Here is a 23,808-nt window from a genome sequence, read left to right as displayed (position 1 = left end):
TCATACCTATCAATAATTACACTGAAGGTAAATAGACTAAATGCACCAATTAAGAGACAGAGAGTGGCAGAATAGATATATGCTGCCTACAAGACACACACCTTAGACACAAAGACACAAACAAACTAAAACTCAAAGGATGGAAAGAAATACATCAAGCAAACAACAATTAAAAAAGAGCAAGAGTGGCAGTATTAGTCTCTGACAAAATAAACTTTAAAGCAAAATCCACCAAAAAGGATAAGGAAAGATACTGTGTAATGATTAAAGAGTCAATACACCAGGAAGACATAACCACAATAAATATTTACGCACCCAGCGACAGGGCTCCAAAACACATAAACTATAATGGCATTGAACAGAGAAATAGACAGCTCCACAATAATAGTAGGAGACTTCAATACACCACTTTCGGTGAAGGACAGAACATCTAGAAAGCTCAATAAAGATACCAGAATATCTAAATGCCACAATCAACCAACTTGATCTTAACATGCAGAACACTCCACCCAACAGCAGCCAAGTATACATTCTTTTCCAACACACATGGGACTCTGTCCAGAAGGGATCACATACTAGGCCACAAAACAAGCCTTAACAGAATCCAAAGTATCAAAATACTACAAAGCATCTTTTCTGACTGTAAAGCCATAAAAGTAGAAATCAATAACAGAAACAGCAAGGAAAAAAAAGTCAAAGACATGGAAACTGAACAACACCTTGCTCAAAAACTACTGGGTTATAGAAGAAATCTCAAGGATGGAATAAAGAAAATCACAGAATCAAATAAGAATGAAAACACATCTTACCAGAACTTTTGGGACACAGCAAAAGCAGTGATCAGAGGCCAATTAATGGCAATAAACGTGCACCTCGAAAAAGAAGTAAAAGCGAAAATCAAAACATTAACCCTACAGCTCAAACAAATAGAAAGAGAGCAGCAAAAGAAGCCTTTGGGCACCAGAAGAAAGGAAATAAAAAAAACTAGAGCTGAAATAAATGAAATAGAGAATAGAAAAACAGTCAACAAGACCAAAAGCTGGCTCTTTGAAAAGATCAACAAAATCAATAAACTACCAGCCAAACTGACAAAAGAAAAACAGAAGAGGAAGCAAATAGCCCAAATAAGAAATGAGACGGGCAACACAACACAGACCCAACTGAAATAAAAAGAATCATAACAGAATACTATGAAAAACTGTACTCTAACAAATTTGAAAACCTAGAGGAAATGGACAAATTTCTAGAAACATGCCACCTTCTTAAACTAACACAAACCGATGTAGAAAAATTAAATAAACCTAACAAAACAAGAGATCAAAGACATAACCAAAAAACTCCCAACAACAACAACAAAAAAAACCTTTGCCCTACAGCTTCCCTGGAGAATTCTACCAAACTTTCAGAGAAGAGTTAACACCACAACTAACTAAAGGTATTTCAGAGCATAGAAAAGGAAGGAATACTCCCAAACTCATTCTATAAAGCCAGCATAACCCTGATACCAAAGCCAGGTAAAGACACCGCAAAAAAAGAAAATTATAGACCAATATCCCTCATGAACTCAGATGCAAAAATCCCCAACAAAATTCTAGCCAATAGAATTCAATAACTTATCAAAAAAAAAAAATTCATTATGACCAAGTGGGATTCATATCAGGCATGCAGGAATGGTTCAACACTAGAAAAACAATCAATGTAATCCATCACATAAATAAAACAAAAGATAACCACATGATCTTATCGATTGATGCAGAAAACGCATTTGACAAAGTCCAACACCCCATTCACGATAAAAACTCTCAGCAAATTAGGAATAGAAGGGAAATTCCTTAACATAATAAAGGGCATTTACACAAAGCCAACAGCCAATATCATTCTAAATGGAGACAGTCTGAAAGCATTCCCCTTGAGAATGGGACCAGACAAGCATGCCCTTTATCACCACTCTTATTCAACATTGTGCTCAAGGTCTTAGCCAGAGCAATAACGCAAGAAAAAGACATAAAGGACATCCAAATTGGTAAGTAAAAAGTAAAAGATTCCTATTTACAGATGACACAATCTTATACACAGAAAACTCCAAAGAATCCACAAGAAAACTACTAGAACTAATAGAAGATTTAAGCAAAGTATCAGAATACAAGATAAACATACAAAAATCAGTTGGATTCCTCTCTACCAACAAAAAGAACTTCAAAAAAGGCAATCAACAAATCAATACCATTTACAATAGCCCCCAAGAAGATGAAGTACTTAGGAATAAACCTAACCAGAGATGTAAAAGACCTACACAAAGAAAACTACAAGACACTACTGCAAGAAACCAAAAATGACATACATAAGTGGAAAAACATACCATGCTCATGGATAGGAAGACTCAACGTTGTGAAAATGTCAATTCTACCCAAAGCGATCTACAGATACAACGCAATCCCAATCCAACTTTCAAAGGCTTTTTTTAACAAGATGGAGAAACAAATCACCAACTTCATATGGAAATGAAAGAGGCCTCAGGTAAGTAAAGCATGACTGGAGAAGATGAACAAAGTGGGAGGCCTCACACTGCCTGACTTTAGAACCTGTTATACCACCATGGTAGTCAAAACAGCCTGGTACTGGTACAACCACAGATACATAGACCAGTAGAACAGAATTGAGAACCCAGACATAAATTTATCCACCTATGAACAGCTGATATTTGATAAAGGTCCAAAGTCCATTAAATGGGGAAAAGACAGTCCCTTTAACAAATGGTGCTGGCATAACTGGATATCCATCTGCAAAAAAATGAAACAAGACCATACCTCATACTATGCACAAAAAATAACTCAAAATGGATCAAAGGCCTAAATATAAAATCTAAAACGATAAAGATCATGGAAGAAAAAATAGTGACAATGCTAGGAGCCCTAATACATGGCATAAACAATTCAAATTCAAGCCTTGAATTGCAGTTTTGAAGGATTCTGTGGGCAAAACCTTGAACGATGCAGGAAGCATCAAAAGCAGATGGAAATCTGGGGTCTTAACAGCTTGCGAATGGCCATCTAAGATACATCAATTGGCCCCATCCCGCCTGGAGCAAAGGAGAAGGAAGAAAACCAAAGACACAAGGAAAATACTAGCCCAAAGTACTAAAGGACCACATGAACCAGAGACTCCACCGGCCTGAGACTAGAAGAACTAGATGATGCCCAGATACCACCAATGACCGCCCTGACAGGGAACAGGGCAGAGAGTCCCAGAAGGAGCAGGAGAAAACTGTGGAGCAGAACTCAAATTCATATAAAAAGACCAGACTTAATGTTCTGACAGAGACTGGAGGAACCCCCAAAACTATGGCCCCCAGACACTCGGTTAACCCAGAACTAAAACCATTCTCAAAGCCCACTCTTCAAAGATTAGACTGGACTATAGAACAAAAAATAATACTTGTGAGGAGTGTGCTTCTTAGTTCAATCAGTCATGAGACCAAATGAGCAGCTCCTGTCCGGAGACAGGATGAGAAGGCAGGAAGGGGCAGGAACCGGTTGAATGGACACAAGAAACTCAGGGTGGAAACTGGGAGTGTGCTGTCATGTTGTAGGGAATGCAACTAATGTCACATAACAATATGTGTACAAACTTTTGTATGAGAAATTAACTTGAGCCATAAACTTTCACCTAAAGCACAATTAAAAAAAAAAGCTTTCTCGTATTTATTTTTTATAGTTCCTGAACTCTGCTGCTTTTAACCAGAGGCAACTAATCGCGTGCAATTCTCTCAGGGCAACGGGGTGCTGAAGGGCCCTGCGCAAAGCTCAAGATGAACCATTCATTATCTGGAAGGGACTTCTAATTCAAGGTGTGCAGAACCCAATCTTCTGACTTATTATGTCTAGCAGAGAGAGTTTCTTAGTTCTCTCACGTGTGCCCTTTTTTAAAAATTAAGATATTTTTATTGTGTCTCTGGTGATAAGTTCCACAGTAAATTAGGTTCACATTTAACAATTTCTACACAATTTTTTCAGCAACATTGATTCCATTTTTCAGTGTGTCAACTTTCTCATTATTTCCATTCTGGTTGTTCCATTTCCAGTACTCTAGTTTCCCTGCCCCCTTGTCTTCTCCTCTTTGCTTTTGAGTGAATATTGACTATTTGGTCTCGTATAGATGATTTTTTTAAAGGTGCTGTCTTCTTTTTTTTGTTTAAGTGTCCTTTTCAAACCACCCAAACCAAGTTAAAGAAATGACGCTCTAACTTCTCTTTTTATGAAAACAGTCTTATTGGCTATAACCTTTAATTTCCATATCTCGGAAGTATGATTTATGGAGTCCTCAAGCATGGTGAGAGAAAGGCAAATATCATAACCGCACTCAAATATTTCTAGCTTAGAAAACTAGAAATAATTGCTCTCCATTTTAACCTTAATGTTTTTTATGAAAAATTAAAAAATCAATGTCTTATACACACATTCATTAATTCCATTCAAGTTCTATTTTGCCAAGAGCAATCTCGCTAGATAAGGTATCAGAAGGTCAGTCATCTTCTTTGCTGACCTTATTGTCTTTGAAGCCTGCTATAACCCTGGAATGCTTTGTATATAGATTTGAAACTGGTGCCCACTTCAGTTACATGGGAGTCATCCAAAGCAAAACTCCATTCATGGAAGTGTAAAGGAATAAAAACATTCTATACTAAAGGTTCACCATCCCAAATGCATGAAAAGCTGAGTAGTACACTGTTTAGAATATTCTGATGCACTACTTGTTAGTACTGGTCAGACAGTTAACTTCTGAACTGATGATAGCTGTGTGATAATACATTTACAACAACAAAAGAGTAGCTGTTGAGGCTGCTTACGTATAACCAAACAGCTGATGGGATCTGGTTCCCTAGTTTGGAGGTTTAGGGTCATGGTTTCATGGGACATCCCACTTAACTGGCCTAATAACATGTTTAAGTGCTTCTGTTCTACCTCGTAGTTCATTGCAGTGCTGCCTGGTGTCTTAAAAGCCTGAAAGCGGCCACCTGAGGCACAATAATTGGTCTCTATTTACCTGGAGCAACAGAGGAAGGAGAGTCAGGAATAGAAGGAGAATACGGAATGTGTGGTTAAATAAATGCCTCTGTGAACAATTGCCTCCTTTGCCATGAGACGAGAAAAACTGGATGGTTCCTGGCTACCATTACTGAACATTCTGATCAAAGATTCCATAGAAGAATCCTAATCAAAAGAGAGAAATTACAGAACAGAATTTCAAATTCTCATGCACTTCAGAGTAGGCTCTAGGGGATACAACAGAGAAAAAAATTAGACAAAAATCCCCGCCCTCAAAGAACTTTGATAATATAAACAAAGCCTAGAAAAGAGGTACTTTGCCATTTCTACTCCACCCACTGCCGTCCCACATCTGTGGTAAGCATGTCACAGAAAGAACATGGGTTTAGAAGCAGCAAATTCCTGGGTTTGCAAGTTCAGGGTTGTCACTTTATCTCTCAGAGAAATAGTTTCCTTATCTATGCAATGAGAATAATACACCTGTTTTACCTCACAGATGGAGCGAGGGTCATACGAAATATTTTAGGGGAAGGACTCCAGAAACTACAAAGGGTTCAAATATTAGCAGTACTGCTGTTACTGAAATTGATTTGGGATTTTGGAATTCAAGTCTTTGGGTTCTACAAATTTCATATAATTACGGAAAATACGTAGGCAACTACATATTTATTCCAAAATAATATGGAAAAGTCACTTTAAAAAATTTCAAGTACTTTATAACATTTACAAATATTAAATATAGGCTTCATCTTCCTCATATATTACTGAAAAAATATTTTAAAAGTAGGTGTAATAACATTATAAACATTCAACAAGAGGCCTGCCAAACAGAGTCATAAGCTGTTGTTTTGTTAGGTGCTGTTAAGTCAGTTCAGACTCATAGCAACCCTATGTACAACAGAATGAAACACTGCTCAGGCCTGTGCCATCCTCATGACTGCTTTAATATGCTTGAGCTCATTGTTGCAGCCACTGTGTCAATCCCTCCTGTTGAGGGTCTTCCTCTCTTTCGCAGACTCTCTACCAAGCATGATGACCTTCTCCAGGGTCTATTCCTCCCTGATAACATGTGGAAAGTATGTGAGAAGAAGTCTTGCCACCCTTGCCTCTAAGGAGCATTCTGGCTGTACTTCTTCCAAGACAGATCCATTCGTTCTTTTTGGCAGTCCATGGTCTATTCAGTTTTTTTTGCCAACGCCGTAATTCAAAGGCATCAATTCTTCTTTGGTCTTCCTTATTCATTGACCAGCTTTCGTATGCACATGAGGTGATTGAAAACACCATAGCTTGGGTCAGGTGCACCTTAGTCCTTAAAGTGACATCTTTGCTTTTTGCCACTTCAAAGAGGTTTTTTGCAGCAGATTTTTCCAATACATCCTAAGTAATATATTGATATATTTGTTTGGTGACATTGCAAACACCCACTGCAAGCCTTTCTATAAACAAACATGGAGTTGATTATTTTACGAATTTTTTAAAAAAGTTTTTTTTAATATGTTTTGATATTGTCTGCTGTCTTTGGGACACTCAGGAATTATTTTCATTTATTGATTGTAGATTTGTTTGTTTCGTGCTGCTTTTTTGTTCCATTTGGTTATGTCTGGGTAGCCGGGCTGGGTGTGCTTTGCTGCTCGCTCATCTGTGGGAATGATACCTCTCACCACCTTGTCCAGGTGGGCAGGGCTGGTCGCTCAGCTGTGGTGCAGCAGGGCAGGTCCAGCAGAGGGGGAGGGGCAGGGATGGGTATTCTAGGGCAGGTACTGGAGCTGACAGGGTGGGGCTGAGGGGCAGTGCAGAGTGATGCCTGTGCTGCTTGGGGGTGTGGGGCTTGGCATGTGGTGCAGATAGGCAGGAAGGAAGGGACAGGATGTGATGTGTGGAGCTAAGTGGGTAAGAGAAAGAAGAAACAAGCCAAAAAAAAAAAAAAAAAAACTGAATAAAATGGCAGTGTGGTAGAATTCGGTGGGTGGGGGCAGGGCAGACCTGGCAAGGCCATGTGCCAGTGGCTCTGTAGCTGAGTGGTCCAGCTCGGCCTGTTGAGAAGGGGCTTGGGTGGTGTAGAGGGGTAGGTGGGCTGGAGAAAGGGAAGAAGAGAAAAAGAGAGAAGAAAGAAAAAATAACACAAACAAAAAACAAAACAACAAAAAAATAAATATGGTACTTAGGGAGCTGCCCATTGGGGGCAGGGCAGAATTGGGGTGGGGGTGAGTTGATGTCTCTCTTGCTGGGAGGAAGAAGGAAAAGGGAGAAGGGAAAGATAAAGACAAATAAAAAAAATATAGCTTTGAGGGAGCCAGCCTGTGGGGGCAGTGCAGACCTGGGGAGGCCACGTACCAGAGGCTCTCTAGCCAAGTGATACAGCACAGCCTGTTGAGAAGTGGGGGTGGCACATGGGGCTAGAAGGGTTGGAGAAAGGAGAGGAAGGAAGGGAGAGAGAGGGAAGAAACAACAACAAAAGAAAAGCAAAACAAACAAAAAAGAAAAAATAAATGGGATGAAGGATCCTACCAGAGGGGGCAGCATGGGCCTGGGGAGGCCATGTGCCTGTGGCTCTCTAGCTGAGCAGTACAGCACAGCCAGTCAAGAAGGGGTGGGGACAGCACATGTGGCTAGGTGGGTAGGAGAAAGGAAAGGAAGAGAGAGAGAGAGAGAGAATAAACCAAAAAAAAAAAAAAAGGAAAAGAAAGAATGGCACTGAGGGAGCCTGCTGGTAGGCTGGTGCGGACCAAGGGAAGCTTTGTGCCGGTGGCTCTCTAGCCAAGTGGTGTGGCATAGCCCATCAAGAAAGGGTGGAGAAGGCACACGTGGCTAGGTGGGTGAGAGAAGGAAGAGGAAGGGAGAGAGAGGTGAGAAACAAGAAAAAGCCAAAACAACAACAAACATGGCACCGAAGGAGCAGACTGGTGGGGGTGCGGCGAATCTGTGGCAAGGAGCTGCTGTTTCTCTGGCCCAGAGACTGTGGCAAAGACCTTGTAGAGGGAAGAAGGGTAGGGGGCGGGAAAGTGTGTATCCCTGGTTACCAGGTGCTCTGTATCCTCTTGGGAGCTTCATGAAGTTGCCTTCCAGTACTCCCTGTCCACTGTTCTTGGTGGCTGGGATCCAAGATGGGAAGTCTGTGCCAAATTAGCTGGTAGGGGACCTCCACTTCATAGCTCTCCTGTTCTCTGTCCGTTTCTTACTCCATTTGGTGCTTGGTTGAGTTCTTTATCCCTTCATTTGATGCTTAGGGTTCCAGGATTGACGTTTGTATCTATTCTACTTAGTTTTTCAGGTCTTTGCTTTAGAAGGACAGCATGGTGCTTCTGTCTATACTGCCATGTTGGCTCCAACTCTAAAGAAAGTATTTTTTAAAGCAGGAAGGAAAAATGAGGTCATAATTATGGCCTTTTACTTTTTCTCCTTTCCCTCTTTATTAAATAATCAAAACGGGCACAGTAAGATCAAACAAGGATACTATTTAAAAGTAGTTGACAAAACATTAAGTTGGCAGTTGATTCAAACACATTTTCAATGTATCATTAAAACTTTTGGAAAAAGTGTTAGGGAGTCCAACAGGGAAAAAAAGGGAGATAATTAGCTCCAAGCTGCTTCCTAAACTCACTTGGTCTCAAGCCCTTTCTACAACAGCAGGCTTCCAGTTGGTAAACTGTAACTGGAGCAGTTGGTCTGCTAGAAAATGGGTTCCTAAAAAGTAGGTAATTCATGTTTAGTCTTCTACTAAATTAGTCTGTACTTGGGCACTCTTTTCCATAAGACCATGCGGAGACTCTTCTCATCTAGCATCTCTCTTGTTCTGTATACCTTTTTAGCTGAATTGTCAGGCTGGCTTTTGTATTTTGGAATAAGCTGGGGTAGAGCTTCTTGTTTTCACAGACACAGTTATTACTGCCAACTGCTACCATTTTAAGTGACAGAGCAGTACACTCAGGCCCATTTTTGGCATTGGCCACATCTGAGTTCCAGCAGTTCTGAGAGGTGAGCCAAATGGCACAGAATCATCCCTTATAGAGTCTGGTGGGAAGGGGAAACATGGCCCTTTGCTATTAAGGAGGCTAACAAGAAAACGAAAAGGAAAAGCAGACTATCGGCTCATAGCTGATTTCAAAATTCACATTGAGCACATCTCTGGGACAGCCAGGATGATAAGGACAGAGGTCTCATGAACCTAGCATCTTTGAACTAGACTTTAGATTTTAACACTTTTATCTTGCAAGTGAGGAAACGGACCCAGATGTATTTGCCCAAGTTGCTGCTGGCAACCGAGCCAGAACAAAGACCCAGGTCTCTTGATGCACATTCAGTGCTTTTCTGCCACACGGCCCTGACATTCAAGAGTAGAAAGCCCGTGAAAAGGCATCTTATTTGTATATAAATTTTTGTATGAGAGACTGACTTGATTTGTGAACTTTTACTTAAAAAAAAAGATAATAATAAAAAAGGCATCTCATTGAGTCCATGAATTTATCAAGAAACTGAAAAATGACATTAACAATCTGACAAAGACATTTTTAGTAATGTGTTCCTGCATTTTCTGTACCTTGTGGAAGGTTTCTGGGGAAAGGTTATTAACAAAGAACTGTGAAAAAATTCTAGGACCCAGCTGTTAGTTGTCTCTAAATAACAAAATGCTACTTATGGCAAGTAAACAATTCAGTTTATACTTTCCAATTTATACACACACAAGTAAACAAGTGGCCAACTAGTTTTAAATGTACCCACACTGTCCAATAGGTGATCCAAATTCTGATCCCCTCAGAGGGCAGAAGTAGGTTATTTCCATTTTTTACTCATTGAATTCTTCCACACTACTGCATTTTTGAACAAAATTATATGAAACTTGTTCCTGTCTAGGGTTAGGCAGTTAATTGCATGTGAGCTGAAAGTAATCATGAAAGGCATGCAATCTCTATGACATCTTCAGGATGTGATCCCTAGAGGGTCTATTATTTTAAGGTCTGTAGGCATTTTTTTTTAGGCATTTTCCAATCCTATAGCATTCTTTTTGTTTCATCCAGTTTTTGTCTATTTTTTGTTATGAAATAATTCTAACATAGAGTACAGGAATAGCCTATCAGACTTCATATTTCCACCATCAGCTCTATCCAATTCTACCATTTTTGCCATACTTGCCCTCAGATTTTTTTTTTTACAGAAAATAAAGCATTAAGAATATAATTTAAGGCTATTGGGTACTTCTCCATGATACCATTTTCCTCCCTCCCCCTCCCCTAAGGTGACCGTTACGTTGAATTTGGTATTTATCATTCTCACGCACGTTTTTAGATTATAAACACACGTATACGGGTTTATATACAGTATTACACTGCATGTTTTCAAACTTTATATAAATGACCTCCTTTCAAAGTGCTTATTTCATTCAATAAAATCTGAGATTTATCCAGAACTCTATTTTTTTAATCCTTTACTATATGCTATTGTGTGAATGTATTACAATTTATTTTCCCAGTCTATTTTTTAAAAATAATTTTTATTGTGCTTTAAGTGAAAAGTTTATAAATCAAGTCAGTCTCTTACACAAACACCCATATACACCTTGCTACACACTCCCAATTACTCCAGTCTCCTATTGATGCCCATTTATTTTCTCTGACTTAAAAAAAAAAAAAATTACCTCACTCTAAATAATGTCACACTAAACATTTTTATTACGTCTCCTTATACACCTGTGCAAAAAGTCTCTAGAAAACTGCCAAAGAAGGGGATTTCAGGGTTGAAGGGTATGCACACCTTCAATTCTTTATATTGTTAATTTAACACTCCAGTGTGACGGTACCAATATATATGGTGTTTGAGACTTCCTTCTGACTGCTCTTCGACCTTACCAAAATTTGGTGTTGTCTGACCTGAGCCTTTTTGTCAGTCTGGAGAATGTGAAGTGCTATCACATTTGTATTTTGATAGACATTTTCATGATTACTATAGTGTTAAGAGGAGCATCCTCATGTATTTATTGGCTAAACAGGTTTCCAGTCCTATGAATGACCAACTTGTATCATTTGCCTATTTTTCTATTGGGTTGTCTGTCATTTTCTTAATGACTTGTCAGCTATATGGATCACATTCTATCCTGACTTTTCAGTTTGCTTACAGTGTTATTTTTGAACAAAGTTTTAAAATTTAATGCAGTCAAATTTATTAAGACTTTCTACTATGGTTTGTGCTTTTGTTTCTTTTTAAAGAAATTCTTTCCACCCAAACATTATGAAAGCAATCTTCTATTTTCTTTTCTAAAAGTTAAAATTTTTTACTTTTTAACTGTAGGTCTTTTCCTGGACTTTATTTCTGTGTACAGCAAAGGACAGCACTTCCTATATGGATAACCTATTATCCTAGTTAATCATTTCTTCACTGACTTGTAATGCCCCCACTATCGAGTATCAAGTTTCATATTTTTTCTGGGCCCTCTAATGTGTTTTGTTGTTTTATTTATCTCCTGTGCCAAAACAATACTGTCCTCATTTACTGTTATTGGTGTTAGGTGTCGTCAAGTTGATTCTGACTCATAGTGACCCAATATGACAGAGCAGAACTGCTCCGTAGAGTTTTCTAGGCAGGTTGCCAGGTCCTTCTCCCACAGAGTAGCTGGTGGGTTTAAACTGCCAACCTTTTGGGCTCCCCTTCATTTGCTATAAACCCATAATGAGTCTTAACATCTGGTAGGGTGGGTTCCCGTACCTTGCTCTTCTTCAAAATTATCATAGATAATCCTAGGCCATTGTTCTACCAGACAAGTTTCACAATCAGCTTGTTAAGTTCTAAGCAAAGTCCATTGGGATTCTGAATGGAATTGAGTGGAATTTATAAATTAATTTGGAAACTGAATTGCTCTAGTGGCTTTGGGGGCAATAAAGATCTGGTGGCCAAAAATTCCCTGAGGGAACGAATGGCTTGGCTGGGGGCTGTGGGGACCATGGTCTTGGGGAACATCTAGCTCAACTGGAATAGCATAGTTTATAAAGAAAATGTTCTACATTCTACTGTGCTGAGTAGCGTCTGGGGCCTTAAAACCCTGTGAGCAGCCATCTAAGATACTCCACTAGTCTCACCCCTTTGGAAGCAAGGGAGAATGAATACAACTAAAGATACAAGGGAAAGCCTAGTCCAAAGGACTAATGGACCACATCTACCACGGCTTCTACCAAACTGAGTCCAGTACAACTAGATGGTGCCCAGTTACCACCACTGACCGCTCTGACGGGGATCACGATAGAGGGTCCCAGACAGAGCTGGAGAAAAATGTAAAACAAAATTCTAACTCACAAAAAAAGACCAGACTTACTGGCCTGATACAGACTGGAGAAACCCCAAGGGTATGGTCCCTGGACACCCTTTTAGCTCAGTAATGAAGTCACTCCCAAGGTTTACCCTTCGACGGGCCCATAAAACAAAATGAGACTAAAGCGGCACACCAGCCCAAAGGCAAGGACTAGAAGGCAGGAGAGGACAGGAAAGCTGATAACAGGGAACCCAAGGTTGAGAGGGGAGAATGTTGACATGTTGTGTGGTTGTTAACCAATGTCATAGAACAATATGCATATTTAATGAGAAACTAGTTTGTTCTATAAACCTTCATCTAAAGTACAATAATAAAAAAAAATGTGGTGGCCGAAAGATCTACTAAAGTTTTTACTTCTCAAAGCAAGGATCACACACCTTATCAAGTGCCACATCTCCCACTTACAGACTGATAATGCTATCCTTGAATAAACATTACAGAGATCATAAAAACCTGGAGCTCTCTGAACTCTTAATTCGACTCTAGAGATCCATCCTAAAGAAATAATCCTGAATATGGAAAAAGCTAGCCAGATCCAAGTACTTATAGTAGGAAAAACTCAAATGACCTAAGTATCAATGATACAGGAATATTTAAGTAAACTAGGGTAAACATACCCAATGCCAATAAAACTGCAATCTTCTATATGGGATCAAAGCGATGACAGCAACTTGGAAAGGTTAGACAAGAAGCTTACGGGGGAAATGAGTGTCTGTCGACAGTGGAGGAACAAATTGTAAAAGGAGGGTGAGAAAGGCCGCACAACCTGAAGAACGTAATCAGTGTCACTGGACTGTACACATAGAAATTGTTGAATTGGCATACATGTCTGTGTATATTTGTAACAACAAAAAACCCTGCTGGCTCTAAAAACTACATGACAGCAATGGAAATGTTGGCTTAGAGTATAGCATTACGTGATAAAATTAGGATAGCAATTGTTTGTACAGTGTGAATAGAGCTGTGGGGAAAACCCCCACACAAGTGCAAAGAAAAAGGAAACTTATGAAGATATTCACCATAGTTTGGTTAGGAGGCTGGGATAACATTCTCTCCCCATTTTTATCCTATTATCCTCTTTTTATCTATTTTCTCAGGTTTCTAGAAGGTGATTTTATTACTCTTATAGCAAAGAAAAATATTAGGGGAAATAAAAAGTGTTATGGGGCTAGTTTTCCATCATAGCAAAAGGTGTTTTAAGATATATCTTTCTAAACAAGTAATACAACTATTACCAGAGTGTCTCTTCAGTGTTCTATTTCAGGTTTAAAAATGTCTATTGGTGAAAACCAAAGGAGTCAGAACCTGACACTCAGGGTTTGGGTTCTAGTTTAATCACTGATTGTTTGAGTACCACCTGTTTTCTCAGTGAAAAAATTAAAATATTTTGAGATGTGAATCAGTTAGCAAACTCTTTAGAAAACAATGGACATCCATTAAAATAACTCTAAAATTTCAGCTAACCCACACAAAATCATTTTATTTTTTCTCAAGTATAAAGAAAAGGTCTTAGTAAAAAGTAGGGAGTTTATCATTTGAAACTAGGGAAAAAAAAACACTCACCACATTATTTCTCTAGCTTGCACTTTACCTTAAAGACATGAAAGGCCTCAAACTGAATGTTGGGGCTTTTGTCGCGAAGGAGGTTCATCATTAGCTTCAGGTTCTCGGGTCTGCTGATGTACCTTGTCATAACGGCAAAGTTGTGTCGGTCCAGGATCAGCTCACCCAGCAGCTACAGGAAAACACAAAATCAGAGCCATCATCTGTCTAAGAGTCACCTCATTCAAATACATCTCACCTCTTCTCAGTGGAAAACAAAATATAAATGTGGGTAAGAATGTGTTCATAAACAAACCGAGTCTCTCACATACATCTTAAAGCTCAGGCATTCCATTTCTACTGCCATTCAAACCCTCATGACCTTTCATCTGAGCTACTGCAACCAACCAACCAACTCATTGCTGTCCAGTCAAATAGACCCTAGAGCGACTCTAGAGGACAGAGTAGAACTGCCCCATAGAATTTCTGAGGAGCGCCTAGTGGATTCGAACTGCCAACCTTTTGGTTGGCACTCGTAGCACTTAACCACTACACCACCAGGGTTTCCAAGATGCTACAACAGCACACAAAATAGTTTCTTATTCAATCTTCACCCCTCCCAATCCATTCTCCACTTTATGAAAATCAGCTCTCTTTCTGTCACTAATTCCATTTAAAAGTAAATAAACAAATAAGTCTCTAGATTCCCACTGACCTAGAAAAAAATTAAACTCCTCAGGATGGCATTCAAAGCCCTCGGTGATGTCTGCTGCTTCCCTTTCCTTGTCTCCCTCACTCCGCCTTCCTCGTTCTTCTGCTTCTGTGGCTCCACTCCTCGTGCTCCAACTTTCTGAGAAACCCTTTCCTTATCGCTGCCTGTCAAAGCCCTACCCTCCTTCGAGGACTAGCTCGGATGCTACGGGTTTAGAGAGCCTTCCCTCTTCACCCAGCGGAATCTCCCGTTGCCTCGGTGCTTTGTCTTTGCTCACTTTGCCTGTTTGTGCGAAGCTATCTGTGAGCATGTTTTGAGTGTAAGCTCTGTAGAGGCATGGATCCAATCTTGCTCTTGTGTGTACCCATTAGAGCCTAACTGTGGGGGGAGTATATAGGGGAGATGGGAAATAAAAACCCTACCAACAGACTCCTCTCCATAAAATGTAGAAAAGAAAGCAGTTTTATTATTGAATAAGCATATCCAGAGTACAATATTATACGTAATCTGTGAAAAAGAGATTACACAAATGAAATGCCACCCTGTTTACACAGCCCAGCAGCTGCGACCCATCACACACGCTATCCTCAAGGTAAGAGGACTGGACAGCTGCCTTCACTGGACACCCTGTTACAGTTTGCCCTCATAATGGAGGTAGCCATTTGTTTTAGCTGACTGCCTTTATCTGAAAAATAGAGAATAAAACTGTTCTTATCTCTACGACAAGCAGATGGTTACAACGTGGAGAAAGGCGGCTAGGATAAACTCGCCCAGTGACAGGGAGACACAGTCTAGCTTCCTAGATGTTTATATTTCAAAGGGATAGCTCCCAAATCCTTAAAACACACGTCTGGATTGTAAAGCTGTCAAGAGGCTTACTTAGCTTCTAAAGATACATATATAGACTTCCCCCCTACACACAACCCAAAAGAAAAGAGTTGCTCGTGGAAATGCACTAAGGACGGAAGGCGGAAAGGTCTTGTTCCCTTTTGGGCAACAAGGAAAACTCATTTTTAAATTTACCCTAAAAATTCACACACACACATACACATATAGGTTCAATAAACATTTGTTAAAGTCTGTAATTGACTGAGTTCAGATTTAAGTCACTTCAATTTTTATCACACAGGGATACCTACATATAAGTCCTACCCAACCTATCCTCTAATACAATTTGTTTCCTCAAACAGTTGATTGTGTTAACTTACTTGGTTAATACCACTGAATATTTCAGCCATCACATGTTAATCTATTTTAATTAATACTGGTAATGACAAAATGTTGCATTCCATTATAACACAGAAGCATTATAAAGCACTCTTGTACTTAATGAATGGAAAAAATTCCTATTTTATTTCTTTGAAGTCTACACTTTATACGCCTCATGGTACAGAGCAAAAGCATGCACACCAAGTAGAAACAAAGAAGTTTAAGAATTTAATTTTTTTTTAAAACTGGCCAGAGGTTAAAAAAAAAAGAAAAAATTCCCCCAAGCTTCTTTTGAATTATAATCTTTCTTGGTAGTAATTAAAAGCCAGACCTCTGAAGAAGATAAGAAATTCCTAAGCTGTGTCACATGATGGAAAGGAATTTCTCTGTTAATTATTTTTTACTGACACCAGGAACGTAAGTACCCCAAGAGAGTTCAGCAAAATTTAGAACATAACTAACAAAAGGCAACAGGTAGCCACTGTTCTGAAACTGAAAATAGCCTAATCTTAAACAGTTTATTTATAGGCAATTGTTAAAGTTGTTCTAATAATCTAACCTCTCATTTCCTTAAATTCTGAAACACCTATGTACAAAATATTACAGAATCCAGAGATATAAATGGGGTTATGTCAAAATATAACACATTGCCGCCACAGGCCTCATTCCCAAAAGGAGAAGCAAAGACTGCACCGGAAGTGCTCATCAAAAGAACGTTTTCTAGTGCAGAAAACAGCAAACGATATTTAATGAGTTCAATGTTTCTATATAAATGCATTCCACACTTTTCTTTGTGTTTCCTTGAATGACACAAGACGATCTTAGCAATGTCTTTGCTCATTATCTAGCATCTAAAAAAGCTGAATTGTTAGTAACCATTTTAACAACTTCTGCATTCTTAGATTTGCTTTATTACTTTTTTTTTTTTAATACTGGCCGACCAGTGCTCTGTTTTACCATATTGTAACTCAAATATTTACAAGATACCCAATGATAAAAGATTTTAGGCAGAAATAGCAGGGAATGTAGTCTGTCCGGGTGAATTAACAAAAAAACAGGAAAGGTACCTTTCAAGTGGTCTGGGGATTTGTAAGTAAGTAGGAAAGACACTCAGTGTGAAAAGGAACGTTTAAAGGAGAGTTTCAGTCCCTCCTGTAAGCAGGCCCTGCTCTCTGCCTGGTCACAGGGAACAGCAGGCACCTACAGCTGGGCAAACACCGTAAGGTGCAGGGAGGCTGGGCTGGTGGAGAGCAGGCTGACAGGCAGCAGCAGCAGCAGCCGCAAGGAGGGAGTCCTCCTGTCTCCCCTTTGCTCCCCCCCGCATCTGCATAACTTACTGTACCAATCACACATTCACTGAGTTAGCAGACTCCTATTTTATTTATTATCTTTCTTTATTGTGCTTTAGGCGAAAGTTTACAAATTAAGTCAGACTCTCATATAAAAAGCCATATACAGCCTGCTGTGTACTCCCGGCTGCTCTCCCCTTAATGAGACAGCACATTCCTCCTCTCCACCCTTTATTCCCCGTGTCCATTCAACCAGCCCCTGTACCCCTCTTCCTTCTCCTCTCGCCACCAGACAGGAGTTGCCCACATAGTCTCAAGTGTCTACTTGAGCCACAAAGTTCACTCCTCGCCAGCATCACTGTCTGTCTTATAGTCCAGGCCAATCCCTGTCTATAGAGTTGGTTTCGGGAACTGCTCCTATTTTAAAATTCAAATGCATCCTGGAAGAAATAAGTCTAATCCATACCCTAGTCCCAAATATTTACTTAGAATAGATCAACACCTTCCAGACACTGAAGTCTGGGAATAGTGATGAGAAGAGAGATATTTATTTATAGAAGTTATTATTTTTTCTTTAACAAATACGTATAGGTCAGGCTCTACTCTGACTGCTTTACAAATACTAACAGGAGAACAGGACGAGGGGTTGCTGAAGATATCCTGAGAAGAAATGAGGGCAAGGGGCAAGTGAGCAGGAGGGGAATACAGGACAGTAGGAAAGAAAGAGCAAGGACAGTCACTGTTGAGTCTATCCCAACTCATGGCAATTCCGTATGTGTTAGAGAAGAACTGTGCTCCAGACGGATTTCAATGGTTGATTTTTGGGAAACAGATCACCAGGACTTTCTTGTAGGGCACCTGTAGGTGGACTCCAACCTTTGGGTTAGCAGCAGAGCATGTTACTGTCTACACCACCCCGGGACTCCTTGTTCTTGTTGGAGCCCTTCATAAATACAGGGTTCTCTGCCTTAGGAGCACAGCGTGGCAAGAGGATGTATCCTTGCCTTCAGCTGCCCTTCATAAGCTCTCTGGATGTGGGAGAGCTCGGCCTTGAAGGCACTGCCTTCGCCTGGAGGTCAGTTCTAGGGAAGCAGACAGCAGCATGTCGTTTTTTCCTAGTCCATTTCTTCATAAAGGGAAAACTCAATAAACATTGTTGAATGACTGGCTGGAAATAGTTTATTCACCTCTCCATTAGCCAGGAAAAGCTGGAGCAGTGAGGGCACAGGTAAAGGGCAAAGGAGTGACAGCTAAGTCAAAATCACCGGTAAAGTGAGTTTACAGAAGTGTGGTACAAACAGACTTCACTTATTGCCTTAGGCTAAAACTGTTCTGATACGAAAAAAAAAAAAAAAAAAACCCATATAGAACCAGTTATTTTCTCTTTCAGTTCCGGTGGTTCTGTTTGGTTTCCTTGAGAATGCCTATCTCTTTTTTTTAATCCTAGTTTTGTTCATGCAGTTTTCCTGATTTCCTTTAGCTTTTTGTCTGTGTTTTCCCTCAGTTCTCTGAATATATTTAGAGCCAGATGCATTGTTCTATGAATGCCATCACCCCAACATGCAAAAATAATACAAGGGTGATATTTACCAATCTCAAACACCATCTAAATTCATTGATGAGAAACAGCCAATATATGGTCATCTGTTAAAAGCATTCTTACTCTTCAGACTATACAAGGAGGACAGCCAAGCGCAGAGGTGCAGCTCTGTCCAACATCCTCCCCTCTCAGAAGCTTACTCGCCTCCCCTGGGCCAGAAGGCTGCTTCCAGGCATCTTTTATCAATGGAGGGAAAGCCACACAGACAGATGTGGTGGCACTGTTCTACTGGGCTCCCTGTCTGCCATAATCAGGTATCTGTTGGTATCACGAAAACTCAAATAGCAAATGCCATCTAGATACACATACATACACTGCAGTGCAGTGAATTACTTAATATGGCCCTTTAGCATAACCTTTGTAACTCCCACCAATTGACTGGGTGAGGACTATGCAGATGAGGTGCTTGTGGCCCACAAGGGGATTGGAGAGATTATTAATAATGTAAATAAGGTGCATGTTACCCTTGTGGGGGGTGGAACCATGTAAATAAGGTATTCGGAACCCTAACAAAGGAATCGGTCAGTTTTTCCATCCTGCTAGGCTTATGATGAGCTATTCCAGAGGTTGGAAGAGAGGATCTCAACACCACCAAGAAAGAAGTGACAGGAGTACAGTACGTCCTTTGGACCTAGGATCCTTGTGCTGAGAACCTTCTAGATCCAGGAGACAGACAGAGGAGCTGTAACATGGGAGACAGTGGTATGAGATGCCAGAAATCAGGAGACCAGCACAAGATACCTGCAGTGAGGCTTCCCAGCCCACGGAGTGAGGAAGCTGAGTGCCTTCGGGCACAAGTCTTACTGGTGGAGTGGGGTGTCTCCAGGCATTTATCGGTAGAGCTAAGAGAGCTTTGTAACACTTGCCCAAGCAGGGCAGAGATGAGGCCGAGGGGCCGGAGAGAGGCATTCCTGTGGGCACGGCTGAGAAGAGGCTGTCCTGTCTGAAGAACTGTATCCTGGGCATTCCTGAACTTGAATTGCAACCTGTTACTTCCCTTAATAAACCCCATGATTGTGGATACTGTCTATGAGCTCTGTGTGGCCACTGCAGTGAATTATCAAACCCAGCAGAGAAGCAGAGAGTGCCATGGGAGAGACAGTTGGTATCAGAATTGGTAAAAAGGGCTGGTAAGAGGAGGTATGTCTAAACTCTGCCTCACAGGAATCAGGTTGGGCTGCTGATCTTGATTCTCCTTCCCTCTTGTGAAGTTAGAGGGGGTCGGACACCCCCACCATGCCATTTTTACACACATACACTCACCCCAGTCATCACTTTCTGCTTAACTTTTCTTTTCAGCACTTATAACCACCTGAAATTATGTATTTGTTTGTTTATTTGTCTATTTTCTGTTCTCCCCCAACAGAATATAAGACCCATAAAGGTGGGATCCACAGAGGCAGGATTTCACTTTATTCTTGGCTGTAATCATAATGTCTGGAATATAGGTATGTAAATACTTGTTGACTAAATGGAGGGTCCTATCACCTACCTTGCCACGCCACACACCCCCAATAGCTCATCCAACTAAGCTATTAACATATCATTTAGAGTTGACTTGATTTTTTTCCCTAGCTATATCCTCTTTCCAGACTGTTTCAGTGTGATCTTGGCAGTTTTCTTGGCAGAAAAGCAAAGTTTTGGATATTTGACTATATAGTCTTCTCATATATTTGTTTGTTAGAGTTAGGTTTTTTATTCTTTCAACTCTTAGGGAATGACTGTTTCATCTTTCAGAATCTTTACTGTAAATGTAATTGGAGCGTGTCATGGTAAGTGGTGGAGGTGTTAGAAACGACCTACAGTAGAGTCTCGGCTAGCTAGAAAGCTCTGGGGTTGGGACCAGCAATGCTACATGGCACAGAAGATTCTTCAGAAAAAAACACGTCACAGATCTGGGAGACAAGTGCTCCCCATAAAACAGAAGCCTCAGAACAGCTGAACTCTATAAACCCCATTTCATAGTGACCCTACAGGACAGAACAGAACTGCCCCATAGGGTTTCCAAGGAGCGCCTGGTGGATCGAACTGATCTTTTGGTTAGCAGCCGTAGCACTTAACCACTACGCCACCAGGGCTTCCTATTTCATAGTAGAAGGTTGTTTTCCCTCTCAATTAAAAAAAAAGATACTATGCATCTGTCAATAACTGTGCTTACAACTTACAGGGCATGTTTTATTTTTGCATTTCATGTGTCATATTTCATCCTCGTTACCTTTTCCTCTCTTCTCTTCTATAAAACACCCCACCACGTCTAGTTTACAGAGATGTATAAAAGACATAAGGGCATTTATTTCTGTCTACTTTGTTTCAAGACATACCGTAAGAGGATTATAGGAGAATCTCACTGATTCTTCCTTATAAACAGTAATTCATTTCTTAACTTCACTCTAAGAGTAATTTCATTTCCAGAAAACATCCCCTAGGAGAAAACTGTGGCTTTACTTAAGCTAGCCTAGGCTTGGTTTTCTTCCTTAACAGAAATATGCTAAATTCTCCTACATCAGGTACTTTTCGTTTATATTGTTACTCCCAAAAAGTATTTGAGGCAGCTAAAGGGCACTTACATTTTTTTTTTTTTTTTTGGTACAAAGAACAGTCATAAAAACATAAAGCATACTTTTCAAGTTACAAACAAAAAGAAAGCTTTAATTTTTTTTTTGTTTTTACTTTTCCATTAATAAGCTAATCGTTTGGTAACATGAGTTTTTCTTACATTAACTTACAAGGACTGTATCTTAAAGAATATTGATATTACCTTCAAAGATTGTCTTTTAGTGACATAATTCTCAGACTGAAGCAATTTCTCATAATCTTCAAAAATCTAATGAAAAGAAAAGAAATATTAAAGCATAAAACCAGCAGTGATTTCTCTGTGCTAGGTTTGCCTGGTGTCTCGCGTCAGAAGTAAATTCCCAGTCCTCTAACTCAGCGCAGCCTGGCTGCTGTGCTTTGCACCTGAGGCATTTCAGCCAAACTGCTCCCCACTGCCCACAGGCAGGCTGTCTCCCAACCTCTACACAGAAATATACTGGGGGGAAGGACACCAAGTGATGCAGGAGACATCCTTCTCTATTTTATCTGAGTTCTGCGTGTTAAAAACCAAGTACGAAAATGGGGTAACTATGAGTTCTCCCAATAAATTATTTTGAATAAAACATCTATTAAAATTTGCAAGATAACATTTTACGTCATTTTAAATAAATCTATATATTTAGTAGCCTTGCTGGTAGCTATGAAAGGAGCTCTGGCAACACAGTGCTTAAAGCACTCAGCTGCTAACCAAAAGGTCAGAGGTTTGAACCCACCAACCCCTCCATGGGAGAAAGATATGGCAGTCTGCTTCTGTAAAGATTTTACAGCCTTGGAAACCCTATGGGGCAGTTCTACTCTGTCCTGTAGCGTCTCTATGAGTCTGAATCAACTCGACGGCAATGGGTTTATTTTGTTTTTGGTAGTAGCTATGACCCCAAAACAACTGGGGAAAAGATTAAGTATATCAGGGCTTCCCTTGGGAATTATAAAGAATCAAAGCTGCCAAACTTATACAGTGAGCAGATAGCAGGAACGAGGTGGCTCTCTGGGGCACTTCCACTCCCACCGGAAGCTGGGGGCCCCTGGGATTTGAGGCCCCCCTCCTTCCTAATGTGGTCCCCAGTCATTCCTTAGGCCTGCATTTCACATAGGGTATCCAGACTCTCAGACAATAAGGCGGGAGGAGGAAGCCCTGCAGAGGGCTGAAGGCAAGAGTTCTGAGGGCAGGAACTGAGAGGGTGGAAAACAGTTCAGGTCCTCAGAGCGCCGAGGGTGAGGCATGTGTGTGCAAGTGTGTCTGATGTCGGTGAGTTGTGCACAATGATGATAATTCTGAGAGAGAATTAAGAGAGTGAAAAGTAAACAACAACAACAAAAATATATATATACATATATGGAAACCCTAGTGGTGTAGTGGGTAAGTACTATGGCTGCCAATCAAGGGGTCAGCAGTTCGAATCTGACAGGTGCTCCTTGAACTCTGTGGGGCAGTTCTACTCTGTCCCATAGGGTCACTATGACTCGGAATTGACTCGATGGCAGTGTTTTTTTTTTTTTATGCATATAATCTCACATTATAGCCACAGTAATTATACTTTTTATGATTACTTATTATTATTTTTATTTATTCTAATTGTTATAGAACACAAGGATGATTTGGTGGGTCATAAAACGTATCAGACAAATCTTGAGGAAAATTTTAATTACAACAATAAAACACAAATACACGTATGAGGTATGACTGACTCCCCAAGATGCCGGTTTCATTATTTTAGAGTCATACATCGTGTGCTCCAGCTTCATGGTTTACTGCTAAAGAAATATCAGATTCAAGAGGTAAGACACGTATGAGGGTGCAGGTCCATGCAGCAGGCTCAGTGCCTGTGGAGCTACATGCAAAAAGTTACATTTAGATACAAAGGTAAAATTAGGTAAATAGAGCCACAGAGAAGGAGTTGACCGTCTCTCAAATTATTGCCAATTCTCCCTGAATGCGAAGCAGTACTGCACAGCACACTTACCTCACACATTCTATAGGAAAAACCAGTAGTTAATAGTCCAGACTTGGTTATTTGCTCTCTTGTTGTTGCTGTTGTTAGGTGCCATTGAGTTGGCTGCTGTTGTTAGGTGCCATTGAGTTGGTTCTGACTGTACATACAACAGAATGAAACACTTCCTGGTCCTGCACCATCTTCACAGTGGTTATGCTTGAGCCCTTTGTCGTAGCCACTGTGTCAGTCCATCTCCTTGAGGGTCTTCCTACTTTTTCACTGACCCTCTACTTTACCAAGCATGATGTCCTTCTTCAGGGACTCATCCCTCCTGATAACATGTCCAAAGTATGTAAGACGAAGTCTCGCCATCCGGGAGCCTTCTGGCTGTACCTCTTCCAAGACAGATTTGTTCATTGTTCTGGCAGTCAATGGTATATTTAATATTCTTCACCAACACCATAATTCAAATGCGTTGATTCTTCTTCGGTCTTCCTTATTCATTGTCCAGCTTTCATATGCAAAATGAGGTGACTGAAAACACCATGGTTTGGGTCAGGTGCACCTTGGTCCTCAAAGTGACATCCA

General features: G+C 40.3%; 1 protein-coding gene across 10 annotated transcripts in view; it reads right to left on the bottom strand.

The window, feature by feature from the left end:
• Window positions 1-23,808, bottom strand: part of CAB39L (calcium binding protein 39 like) — a 194,438-nt gene that overhangs the window by 7,020 nt on the left and 163,610 nt on the right. For all 10 annotated transcript variants that reach the window (XM_049853029.1, XM_049853033.1, XM_049853030.1 and 7 more), the window contains 2 exons: window positions 21,453-21,518; window positions 13,934-14,077 (listed from right to left, as the gene is read on the bottom strand). In XM_049853029.1, coding sequence (XP_049708986.1) covers window positions 13,934-14,077; window positions 21,453-21,518 — 210 coding nt within the window. The remainder of the gene's footprint in view (window positions 1-13,933; window positions 14,078-21,452; window positions 21,519-23,808) is intronic.

This window comes from Elephas maximus, chromosome 14 (assembly GCF_024166365.1).
Source record: "Elephas maximus indicus isolate mEleMax1 chromosome 14, mEleMax1 primary haplotype, whole genome shotgun sequence".
Classification (NCBI taxonomy): Eukaryota; Metazoa; Chordata; class Mammalia; order Proboscidea; family Elephantidae; genus Elephas; species Elephas maximus.
This window is presented reverse-complemented; position numbering and strand designations above follow the sequence as displayed.